Genomic DNA, 13,342 nt, shown 5'->3' on the forward strand with positions numbered 1-13,342 from the left:
GCCTTATTCCAGCCAAAGTGGTATCTCTCTTCTGAATTCCTATTTATTGTAGTACTTCTCATTAGAAAGCTGTCATGTTGTCCCTCTTTGGAAATTTTATTATCCTATTTCATTGTGTATCTGTTCATGTATTTGTCTGGATTCCCTGATTCACCACAATTCCCTATCAGTGCCCTGGGCTAATGTCTCTGACATGTTTTTACAGTTCCAGGTTCTGCACAGCACCTGGTCACATGGAAGGGACTTAATCCAATTTTACAGGGTATCCATGCACCTTCACTCATTCCAAAATGGTTGTAATGGATGCCCACTTCATGCATATCATTTTTCCAATGCTGCTGAGATGAAGCACAAGAAGATCCAGCCCTGGCTTTAGTCTTGGCTCTCCATCTTCCCTTCGGAGTCCTGCCACATCCTAGCGAGGTGAAATACACATTTACTTGAAGCTTTTAAAAATCGAATTCTGCAGAACCTGATCTGTAAGACGATATCAGATGTGTGTCAGCATATCTGCAATTGAGAAGTTTGTTATTCAAGAATCCCTTTACAGCCACAAGCTCAGACTCAGGATATGTTAAAGAGTCATAACCACAGTGAGATACCACTCACACCCACTAGGATGGCTATAATCAAGAAGTCAGATAATAACAAGTGTTGGCAACGATGTGAAGAAATTGGAACCCTTAGTGCTGGTGGAAATGTAAAATGGGGCAGCCACTTTGGGAAACATTTTGGCAGTTACCACATGACCCAGCAATTCCACTCCTAAGTATGTGGTCAGTAGACATGAAAACATCTGTCCATGCAAAAATATGTACAACAATGTTCTTTGCAACATCATTCATAATAGCCAAATGATGAATGGATTAACATAATATGGTATATCCATACACTAGAATACTCTCCAGCAATAAAAAAGAATGAAGTACAGATATGTGAATTAACCTGAAAAACATTTATGCTAAATGAAAGAAGCCAGACATAAAAGGCTACATAATGTATGATTGCTTTTGCATGAGATGTCAGGACTAGGCAAATTCATAGACACAGAAAAGTTGATCGGTGCTTACTAGGGTTGGGCTTAGGGAGTGTGGGGGTGATAACTGAAGGGTACTGCGGGGGGTCTAATAATTAAAGGGTACAGTGGTGTGTATCTGTGACTATACTAAAAACCACTGAATGGTACAGTCTAATGGGTGAATTGCTTGGCACGTGAGTTCTATCTCAATAAAGCTGTTAGAAAAAGAGAAAAAAATCATGCGACCCAGTCTTTCAGCTACCAAGAGATCGAGAGCCCCAAACGTTATTTCGAGTCCCCGCGGCCAGCAGAGCGGGGTAGTTCGCCGGCTAGCATCCGTCTTCGTATGTGCAACATTGAAAACGCCGCGGTGCAGCGGGTGGTGAAGCGGAGAACGTTGGCGTGTAAGGACAGACCGCAGGCTGGCCCGGGTCCCTCGCGGGCCCCCGGGGGCCTGAGTGTCGGGCGCCTCGGGTCAGCGCGCGCCCCTCCTCCGGCCTGAGTCACGGCGCCGCCGGAGTCCCCACGCGAACATGCTCCGCTGAGCGCGGCCCGGACGCCGCGGGCCCTGGGGCGCAGCGTCGGGCGGTCGGGCTGCGGGGCGCCCAGCGCCGCCACTGCACGCGAAGCCAGGCCCCAGCCGCCCTCCCCGCCCGGCCGGGACCTCGCAGGCCGGCTCGCCGGGCCCGCCTCCCAGCCGCGTCCCTGACTCCTCGAGGACGACAGCGGCGCCCGAGCCGTGCGTCCCCGCGCGCCCGCGCCCTGCCCTCCCTCCATGGCGTTTATCCGGAAGAAGCGGCGGGAGCAGCAGCTGCAGCTCTACTCCAAAGAGCGGTGAGCGCCTGCCCGGGGCCCGCGGGCGGCGGCGGGGAAGGCGGGAGCGGGGGTCGGAGGCCGGGGACCAGCTCGGGGGCGAGAGCGGGGTTGCGGGCGGGGGTCCCAGAGCCAGGTCCCGGTGTGGGAGTCCCGGCACAAAGGCCGAGGCCCGGGGCGAGCTGGGCGCTGGGCGGGGGTCGCGGCCAGAGCCCGGGAACCCGGCCGGGGTCTGGGCCCCGTCCGGGCCCCGGTCTCCCGGCGAGCGGAGCGCAGGCGGGGCTACGCCGGTCCCGGCGGCCGCGGCTCGGCTCACCCGGAAGAGGCCGCGCGGGTCCTGGCGTGGACTCCCTCGCGGGCGCCCGGCCCCGAACGCGAGCCCGGCGTTCTCTGGAGGGGTGCGGCTGGGGGTGCGCGGGCCGGCGGCCTCCCCTGGCCCCCCGGTCACGGTGGCTGGGTCCCGGCACTGCGTGGGAGCCGCAGGGTTGTTCGGCCCAGGCGGCACCGTGCGGGCAGCGACCACCCCGCCTGCACCGGGGCAGACGCGGACGCTCCGCTTCACTGCTCCTTTTTCTGCCAACTTCTTCGGACGGAAGGCTAAGGCCTGCCCAGCCCCCTATCCGGCTGGACCGCGAGATGGGCCTCAAGAAAGGCCTTACTCTGAGAAAACCAAGCGCCAACCCCACAGACGTGTTCTGCCGAGCAATGGGCCTCATTATATATGTGTCTTTGAAGGCTTTGGATTCGAACGCGCGGTGAGGCACAGCAGTCATTATTCCCAGATCCTAGTAAGGATTTGGGGTCCCACGAGGAGTAGAAGCTCAAATGATCTCAAAGCAGCACCGATTTAGTTTCTGATGCTCAGCCTCCAAAGGAAGTTGTTTGTAAAAACAAAACAAAAAAAAAGCTCACTTCTGCCCTAAGTATATTTCTGGTGACAGACATAACTTGCAGATTTTCGGGTCTGTGGTCCCAGGTGCCAGAAAGAACTGGGAATGAATTGTTTTACAGTTATTTTGATTGTGAGAACAAGTTAACCAGGAGTGCTGCTAGCCTGTCACTTTGTTGTGTGATCAATGGTGTAGGGAAGGAAAAAAATCTTCTTTACCCTTGAAGGGCTTCCAGCTGGACTCAATGAAATTTATGTAAAATAGATTAACAGAAGGAGAAAGCCAAAGTTTTCCTACCTGTAGTTAGAGGTTCACTATTAAAATATAGAGACCTAAAGAAATGATGAAGGAAGGTAGTTTTTATTCATTTTAGACAAAGAGACAATACACTTGTGAGGCATTGACAGGAAAGGAAAACAGGTGTTTGGGAGCTTTAATTAGTAGGGAATTCTAAGCAGAATTTAGGCTGAGGTAGTAGATTAGAAAAAAAAAAACAAGGCTTGTTTCTACAGCTTTCTTGGCTTCTAAGTCCGTATCTCTGGTGATAAAGATGTCTTTTTTACTTCATGGTACAGGGAGGGTATTTCTCATATGGGAGATTTGTTTCCTGCTTTCAAGAGGACAGAGGAGGGTCTGAGTGACCTTGCACTGGCTGTTTCTTAAGTAACTTTTATTTCAAATAAGATGCCAAAGGGGCACATTTTGGGGCAGCCTGCCCTTGGCCCCTACAGTGAACACCAACAAAGCAGATTATGGAAATACATGTGTAGGCTTTAAGGTTTGTGTGATCTTGCAGCATCCACACTTATTTTATAGGTATTGATTTGACCCATTTTGTCCAAACATTCATGTCCTTTTCTAATCTCTAATGTTGGGCTGGCCAGGATATCCATGGTTTAAAATTTCATTCTGTGCTGTAGAGAAGATGTATTTTAAAAAAGCATATCTTGGACATGGCTTCTGAGAACGTTTTGGTTTTGTGATTAGGTTTTATCCACAGAAAGACTTATCTTTTAATAATAAATAATAACTGGACCGTAAATAAAGTAACTCACACTTGTAGAGGCTCTTCTGACTTCATTTATAATGCTTGTTTCATGTGGAAGGAACTTGAGTAGAGCTTCTTTGTTCTGTACCAACAACATTAAGAATTGGGGGTATTCTGTATTAAGTAGATGGATGTGCAAATTCGCATTGTAAGAACTTACAAGCACTTGAATTGCCATCATGTTCTGTGATCAAAGAATCATTTGTAACAATTCTGTGGCCTCTTTGATAAAGAGGAAAACCTGTTTTCTTTAGATGTGCCAGTTAATTCCATAGCTGTAATTTTTGTTTAATTTGGTTGGCTTATATCGCTCTGCAATGTCACACAAATCTTCAAGTCTGCACTTGGGTTTCGGTGTATAATCTGCTTTGTTGGTATCTATTGATCAGACAATGTGACAGGCTAGCAGCGCACTGAGATAACTGTAGCTCTCACAACCAAAACATGTATTCATCTGTCAGAAGGCAGCAGCCATTTCTGAACATCAGTAATCTGAAGAAGTTGGTGCTGCTTATCTTCGATATATTTGAATTCTACTTGCTGACTGCTCCAGTTTTTTAATGCTCTGCTCCCTGGCTTTGCAACCTTGGGCTGATAAGTGGACTTTGACCCAGAAGGTGTCGATAGAGTACTAGTTGGATGAAAGGCATCTGTCTCACAATGAGGTGTGGGCTAGAACCAAGCAGTCCCTATAAATCTTAGAATGAGCTCTGAAAGACAAGAATATTTTAAACCAACTTTATTTCTGCACAGATTTTTCCTGGCTCATCCCTTTGTGGCAATAAACACCAATTAGCACAAAGATTGAGCTATGTCATTGGCTCAGGTGTACCCAAGAGAACTGTTACTTTCCTTGGGACTGCTTCAGAGCTGACCCAGCGAAAGGCCTCACTTCTTCAGAGTTGTGAGATCACTGACCCCCTCTCATGCTGCTTTTGAGAGTTTAGATTTCTACCACTACCAAATAATGACCCCAGGAAAGGAGACAACTGAAGTTAGCTTTTATTTCCTTTAGTATTAAACTCATGCTACTGCATTTAGAGTAAGTGATATTTCTACAAAGGTAGAACAGAGAGACGGGTTGGCAGTTTCTTGGTTTGGTGGCTTAGACCAAGATGGGGGCAGAAGAAATGAAGACAGGTGGATGGGTTTTAGATGTTTTTAAGAGGTAGAATGGACAGGTCTTGGAGTGGTGGATTTCATATAGAAGGTAACAGAGAAAGAATCCCAGCTAGAGTTGTCAGATACAATACCGAATGCCCAGTTAAATTTGAATTTCAGATGAATACTGAAAAATCTTTTAGTGTAAGTATGTCCCATGCAATATTTGGTGCATATTTATACTAAAATTTTTGGTAACTTTTCTGAAATTCAGATTGAACTAGGTGTCCTGTATTTTTATTTGCTCAACATGGCAGTCCTCTCAGATTTCTGGCTTGATCAACTGTGCCACCTATTAGTAATGTTTATAAAGAAATGCTTTGGTAATTGTCAGTATTAGAAAACAAAGAGATACTTGGTCATTAAAGTTAAGTACACTAGTATCCTGGTTAAGATTTAGATGTCAGAAACTATATTGATTTTGCTGGTTTTAAAAAATGCACTGTGTAGGTGTTAAGATAAATGGAAAAATTTTTTAAAGACAATTCACATATCTTTCTTTGGAGCTGTTGGAAATAACAAATGTGTACAGTGGGTTAGCAGATAGGGATATTTTACAACTGCTGCTATTTAAGATATTTCTATTTTAAGATTTAAGAGTAGACTAATTGTTAAATATTTTTTATCTTCACATCTGGGAGTGGTGTGATGGAAGAATAGCTATTTTTTCCTTGGGCGATTAGAAATTTAGATAGTTGAGGCGTGCTCTTACTAGGGGAGAGTCAAATTTTTCTCTCTATAATGTTGTACAACAAATTACTTAGGTGTAGCTTGTAAGCTGTCATCCCAGGATAAAACATTGTCATGAATCATGAATTCTATATTGAGCACACATATTTCCTTAATAGTTTTACGGGCACTTCTTAGAATTCAACTTTGCTTTCAAACATTCCATGTGTATGTGATTCTCTTGGTTATGCTGATATTAAATTTCTCACTGACACTAAGTATCTTTTACTTAATAAGTTATTTTATCAATTGATTCTGTATTTATTATACTAAAAGTACTGGTTGAGAGGGCAAAGTGCTTTACTATACTTCTGTTTATTCTTTTATTTCTAAGACTTACCATCCTATTCTTATAATATCTCATTGGGATATGCCAGGTGTTGAAAATGGAAATAAACTGCAGAACCACAGTTAGTCAGGAATGCTGAAGGGTTGAAGGAAATCTACCTGTGACTCAGAAACAGGGTTTATTTTTCTCACATAAAAACAAAAAAAACAAAACAAAACAAAAAATAGTGGGAGGAGAAATAAATGTTGCAAATATTTTGATTGACTCGGAATTTACATTGGCTTTACCCAAACTGCATTACTGGTCCTTTACTTTATGCCCTTATCGTTGTCTGAAATTAGCTTCTTCCAAAATGGTTACCATTTAAGAAGACACAAGAAGATAACCATAAACTTTGAGTGCGTTTGCTCTATGATTTTTATTAAAAAATTGTTTTTGATGTGATATAAAGTGGGTATGGCCATTTAATGAATTCATCGCTTGTTTTTTTTCTAAATACCATTGCAATTTCATCTTTTATCCCTCAGACACGTACACTTGTGACTTAACATTTAAAACTCTAAGATTTTGAAATTATCTCTTTGTTTTTATTTTATTAAGTAGGCTCCACATCCAGCATGGGGCTTGAACTCAGGACCCTGAGATCAAGATTGAGCTGAGATCAAGAGTAGGATGCTTAACCGACTGAGCCACCAAGGCGCCCCTGTTTTTTATTTTTTAATTTGTGTTTAGTGAATAAGTTCTGTATAATACTAATTCTTTGAAATTATTATGACTTAGATTGTAGTCATTTTTCACAAATTGATGTGAGGTTGAAAATAGATGTATATTAACATTGGCATAGTATCTATATATCTGTTACATTAAGCTTATTAGTTAGATTTAGATCCTTCATTTTTCTTAATGAATTTTTTTCTGATTGACTTATCAATTACTGGGAGATGCTTCATGATGCAAACTTTGACTTATATTTCTATCAATTTTTGCTACAATATCTTCAGGGGATGTTATTAAGTCTATGTAAGCTTAAAATTGCTATCTTCCTAGAAAATTGACTCTTTTATCAATATATAATGATCTCTACTAGTAATTATTTTTTTCTGTTTTGTCTGATATTAATATAACTGTATCCGTTTTCTTTGCATTATATGGACTTTTTCATTTTTTTACTTTTCAACTTTTCTGTGTCCTTATGTTTTAGGCATATTTCTTATTAATAGAATAGTGGTTGGATATTTTAATAATTCATTTTCCAATAATTTTTGTCTTGACAGATTTAGTACATTTACATTTATTATATTACAGAAGTATTTGAATTTATTTTTATTTTTTAATTTTTTTGGTTAATTTTGTCTTTTTTTTCCCCTTCTTTTGGATTAAGACTCCCTTGGTCTCTTTCATTTTTCCTGAAGAGTACGGTACTTATATATTCTGTTTCTGTTTTTCTAGAGCTTACCTTGAAATTTTAACATTGATATTTAGCTTAAGATCTGAAACTAATCATTCTCTTAACCCTTCTCCCTAACACTGTAAAGACCTTAGAGTACTTCTGTTGTCCCATCCTAAATTGTAGTCTCTATTGTCTAGTATTTTCAATCTAGATTTTAAACCTACAAATTAGACATTAAAATTGTCTAGTTAATGTTTATGTTTATATAGTTTTACATGCATGTTTACCATTGTCTTGGTTCAGCATTCCTTCTTGCCTATCATATCTTCTCTATTAATTATTTTCTCTTTCCTGAAGAATATCCTTTAGAAGTTCCCCCTGATGATAATAAACTGTTTTTGTCTGTCTGAACGTGTGTTTATGTTCTTGTTTTGGAGATCAGTTTTGCTAGATGCATACTTTTGGCCCTTGAACAACACCGGGGCTGGTCACCAACCCCCCTGCACAGTCAAAAATCTGTGTATAACTTTTGACTCCCCCAAAACTTAACTACTGGTAGCCTGCTGTTTACTGGAAGCCTTCCAATAACAGTCGATTAACACATGTTTTGTATGCTATATGTATTATATACTGTATTTTTAAAGTAAGCTAGAGAAAAGAAAATGTTGTTAAGAAAATCCTAAGGAAGACAAAATACATTTACAGTACTGTAGTGTATTTATTGAAAAAAAAAAAAAAACCCACATGTAAGTGGATCAGCACAGTTCAAACCCAAGTTGTTCAAGGGTCAACTGTAATGTTCTCAGCATTTTGAAGATCGTGCAGATGAAGGCAGATAGCCAGGGAATATGCACCCAACTTGCTGGAGCAGTTGTTGGTGGGAGGAAACTCAATTCCTGAACTCAGCGAAAAGGTCAGTAACAGGTGTGCTGTGCCCGCCGTGGTGCAGCTCTTAGCTGCCTAACAGGGTCAGGCCTCAGACTCCAGGAGAAACCTGGATCCCGTGGAATGATCAGGAGCCATGATGCAGTAGAGCTGTGCTGTGATGGAACCTTGGTTCACCATGTCCAGCTCAGCATTTGTGGCTGTGCATTGGCCTTGCCCCTTCCCTGGCCTGGTTGGGGCTGTTAAGCCTTGCACTTGAGTCTGTATGATGTGGCAGGATAGGGGCAGAACTTGTTTTATCTGTGTTCATGGTTAGGGAACCACCAGCACTTTCTCTGGCATAATTAAGACACTGTGGTCCAAGCCTTGCATTTGGCTGGGGCTGTTTGCCTTTGACCCAGGAGCACAGCAGGCTTCTGTGGAGCTTTGCAAGAGGCCACATTCCATTCCGGGGGAGCCCAGCCTGCAACAAACACTTGTCATTTAAGTCTAACTGTTCTTTGTAAGGACTCTATCTTTTCTCTGGCCGTTTTTAAGATCTCCACTTTGTAGTGCTCTGCTGTTTGTCTGTATAGAAATTTCTTTTTATTTACCTGTCCTGATTGGTATTCCTAAAGCTGAAGTTTTAGAAAATTTAGAACCAAGCCTTCAGCTTTTAGAATATTGCTTTTATTTCTCATAAACACTCTTTAACATTTATCTATATTTTTCTGTGCTGCATTCTGGGTTATGTAAATCCATCTTAAAATTTACAGATTTTTTCTCTAGTTCCTAATTTGCTGTCTATATCATTCCTTTGCTTTAATTTCAATTATTTTTAAATTTCTAGTTCTATTTGGGTCATTTATAACTGCCTGATCAGTTTCGATAAAAGTCTGTTTCTTTGTTATACTTTTGATGTCCTTCTCTTTCTTTAAACTTATCTATTGGAGTGATGAGATATGGAAAATAAATTATCTGTAGCTTTTACAGGTTTGACTGAACAGTCTGTTGCTTATATTGACCCTCATCTGGTAATATTGTTTCTCATTTGTTCTAGGATTTTTGATTGTGGCTTCTTGTTGTTTGGAAGCTTATCCTTGGGAATTCTTGCAGGCCTGAGTTTCAGTGGATTTTTCCAGAAAGTGTTTGCATTCATTTCTGCCTGGGGTGCTAGGAGAGACCACCCTGGTTTGTCTTGAGTTTTATTGGGCTACATAAGTAGTGTGAGTTCTAGCCCCAAATGTGTGTCAAGGCAGGCTGGTGGTTTCATATTCTCAAGGGAGACTGACTTTGCCCCCAGTTCAGAGCCCAGGTCCTACCATCTCCCCCCAGGGAATGGGAGGTTGGGTAGGTGGTTTTATTTCCATCCTCCAACGGTGTTAACTTTAGGGATCCTAGCTTCTTCTGCCCCTGCTCACCCCCTATCCCACCCACCCTGTCCTCTCAGGGCACGTGGCCCTATGAATGTAGCTGTCTAGTACTCAGAGTTGGGCAAAGCCCCAGGGGAAAAATCTGCTCCAGTACCTGCTAACTTCTCTCTTCTGAGGCTTTCCCTCACTTTCCCATCACCTCAGCCAAGCATTTCAAAAAAATGATGGTAGTAATTTACCTAGCAATTTTAGAGGCTCTGTATCTATAGAGAGATTGTTCTAGACATGTAATCTGCCAATAATGTCTGAAGTGGGATTCCTGCTGATTTGTGTAAGCCTGGGTCTATTTAGTAAATCTATAAACCCACTGGTTAAGAAGAGACTTTTGAGGTAATCTAATTTGTCTCCCTTCCCTCAATTTTATAGTTGAGGCCTAAATGGATAAAGTGATTGGACTAAAAGTCTAACAGCTAAGTCGTGGCTGAGCTAAGGCTAAAACAGCTGTTATGTGATCCAAGGCCACCCCCTGTGCCACCATAACGTGCTGCTTCTGTTTTAAATATGAGGCTAATGCTTATTTTTATGGTATCTCAGAAATTTAGAATGATTGAGGAATGATAGAAGCCCGGTTTACATGGGTATGAGTTAGCACCTTGTTATTCTCAGTGTAATCCATGGGCCAGCAGCCTCTGCGTTGCCTTGGAGCTTGTTACAAAATGCACAGTCTAGGCACGCTTGGGTGGCCCAGTGGGTTAAGCATCTGCCTTTGGCTCAGGTCATGATCCCAGGGTCTTGGGATCGAGTCCCACATCGGGCTCCCTGCTCAGTGTGGAGCCTGCTTCTCCCCCTGCCTGCTGCTTCCCCTGCTTGTGCTCTCTCTCTGACAAATAAATAAAATCTTAAGAAAGAAAGAAAGAGAGAGAGAGAGAGAGAAAGAGAGAAAGAAAAGAAAAAGAAGGAAAGAAAGAAAATGGCCAGTCTCAGGCTGCACCCCAGATGTGCTGCATTAGAATCTGTATTTTAATGTGATCCCCACATGATCGTACACACATTCCGGTTTGAGAAGCACTTTCTAGATAACAATAATTAAGCATCCCCCCCCCTTTTTTTTGGTTCCTTTGAACTATGCTTCCGAGTTTATCTTCTTCATAGTTTAGAGAAGGCTCATGGAGCATCCTCCCTCATATGACCCTTGATGAGGAAATTGAAAGATTTTGAAAGCATAGATGATATTTTTGCCATTTGTTCTCATAGATAGTTGAGACTTGAAAGTGGAAATGACTGGCCTATGGATGGTGACAATGAAAGGGATTTCAGTATCTGAACCATCTTGTCCAGGAAGTAACTGCGTCTCACATAGGCAGAGGGGGATGTAATTTCCGAGTCTGGCCAAGTGGTAGAGTTTTCAACTTACCCCCAAAGGAAACGATCACAGGGCCAGATGAAATGGTGACACTGGTTACACTGGAGGACAGCTGGTAGGAAATGAAATGCTACTCCAGGGGAAGAGGGGGACGGTAATTTACGTGAGAAAGCTATCAGTTCCAGACCTAGAAATAACATTTAGTCACTCAGATGTCTCTATGCAAATATGTAGAACACGGATAATAAAATGTGTTAAATTTTATTACAGAAAAGGATTAATGTGTGTCTTAGGTGTTACTGGAGCTTCTAAGGATGGGAACTCAAGATTGGAATTTAGGGGCGCCTGGGTGGCTCAGTCGGTTAAGCGTCTGCCTTCAGCTCAGGTCATGATCCTGGGCTGCTGGGATCAAGCCCCACATCTGGCACCCTGCTCAGTGGGGAGTCTGCTTCTCCCTCTGCCCCTCCCCCGTGCTCATGCACGCACTCTCTCTCTTCCTCTCTCAATCAAAACTAAATAAATGAAATTAAAAAAAAAAAGATTGGAATCTAGTGCTGAAAAGCTACAGAGATGTTCAAAAGGAATGACTTGTTGGTAGGTGCGACAGTGGGTCCTGAATGTCAAGGAGTACAACTGCAGGGGAATCCGTGAATACAGGGGAAAAACCCACAGAACTTATTAGAAAGAGGAACGGAGGATAATTGCATTCCTTTGTGACAGGCCACCTAAGTGAGTAGAAAAAATGGCAGACATGTACCTGATGTAGATTGAAACAGGAAATAGCAACACAGACAATGACAGGAGAGCTTACTTAGTCAATGCTTAGTGAGATATAATTACAGTTTCTTGAGTTTCCTTGTTGAAATTTTAATCTCTTTTAAGGCAGAGAACTTGAGACCTTTGCAAAATTCTGAATATTAAAGAGAAACTAATTAAGGAGCAGTCCTGGAAACCTTCGGAAAAGGCAGTCCGTTGTTTATCATTGAAGCCCAGGGTGGGGGGGAGTCAAGAAGGATTCTGTCATAACACGGAAGTAGATTTTTTAGAAGGCAGAGATTGAAAATTTCAAGGAAAAAACAAAAAGATAGCTATTATTACTGGACGGTTCTGGAATGGATATTGATCCAGAAAGTTTTGAAACTTTCAAATAAAATTCAGAACATCCAAGCCCAGTGGTCTTCAGTGAAGAGTTATAGAAAATCAGACAAGCAATTAAACATAGGATGGTTGTATAGGTAATGTTCCTCTGAGCTTATAATTTTTTAAAAGTATAAGATAGGAAGGACAACAACCAGGGACAGATTAAGAGAATGTCACAGGCCTGCACAATTAGCATCAAGAAAGTTAAAGCCCCAACTGAGTGGTGGATTTAAAAAATGCTACAGATTTAAAAAAAAAATTTTTTTAATATCATAAAGTTGAATTTAAAAGCAGGCTGCTGCCTAGGGCCCGGGCCGGTAGTGGAAAACTGATGTATAACCGAGGACGTGGCTCTTATTTTGTACTGTGTTAGTGATACTGACCTTCAGCCTGGAAATGACAGAATCAATGTTCCTGAGATGGGCGAAGATGCGTGCTACCTCTCCTGCTGCAAGCTGCCAGGACAATTTGAGTTTGGGACCACAGACTCATTCCGCGATCTAGGAACTTGAAAAGGTGCAGAAAGAACATATGTGCGTAAGTCAGTTGAGTGCTAATTCTAGATCAGACAGATCATTTACAAACCACTAGAAGAGGAAGCTGTTGCCACCGGGCTCCAGCATGAATCCACTATAAAGTTACATCATGCTAATCTCTTTGTCAGAGTTCTGGCTGGTAGGTCAGGAAAATGCAGCAGCTTAGTTTATCGGAAATTTGTTAGAGCATAAGGTGGGTTTTTGTTTTTTGGGGTGTTTTTTTTTTTTTTTTTGATGTCTTAATAGCAGAATCAAGAAAGGAGAAATTAATGTTAATATAGATATGTGGGAAAATATGTGACTGTATTCAGAGGTCACTGTCAAATATATTACAGGGTGCACATTTTCATGGTGAGTCACAAGACTGTGTTCTCTCCCTTGTCCATTCAACATTTTTCTTAATGTCCTCATTTCAGAGCCATTTTAGGAAGCTCACAAAAAATGCCCAATATAGTTGCACCAACTCTCTGAGTAGTAGGGGCCGTAGAGTCTAGTTTGACCCAGAGTAGAGACGGCAAGTGCAGGGCTCGTGCCTTTTCCTGTGTCTGTCCATGTACACACGTCACCACGGCATCGGGCACTTTCTCTCACTGAGCACATAACAGTTCTCCTCAACACAGTGAAACCTCTCCAATCCAGAGAAATGATGGACTAGCCGAATCTTCTGGATCCATTATAAATACTGTTGATCAGTAGAGCATGGAGTGGTGAGTGGGCACAGACGCAAG

General features: G+C 42.2%; 1 protein-coding gene across 3 annotated transcripts in view; it reads left to right on the plus strand.

The window, feature by feature from the left end:
* The first annotated feature begins 1,299 nt into the window (after positions 1–1,299).
* Positions 1,300–13,342, plus strand: part of NSMAF (neutral sphingomyelinase activation associated factor) — a 57,984-nt gene continuing 45,941 nt past the window's right edge. For 2 of the 3 annotated variants that reach the window (XM_087864870.1, XM_045789051.2), the window contains exon 1: positions 1,300–1,852. In XM_087864870.1, coding sequence (XP_087720996.1) covers positions 1,794–1,852 — 59 coding nt within the window. In that variant the 5' untranslated portion in view covers positions 1,300–1,793. The remainder of the gene's footprint in view (positions 1,853–13,342) is intronic. The other variant, XM_045789050.2, reaches the window with a different exon arrangement.

Source organism: Ursus americanus, chromosome 9 (assembly GCF_024610735.1).
Source record: "Ursus americanus isolate L20-20 chromosome 9, mUrsAme1.1.p, whole genome shotgun sequence".
NCBI lineage: Eukaryota > Metazoa > Chordata > Mammalia > Carnivora > Ursidae > Ursus > Ursus americanus.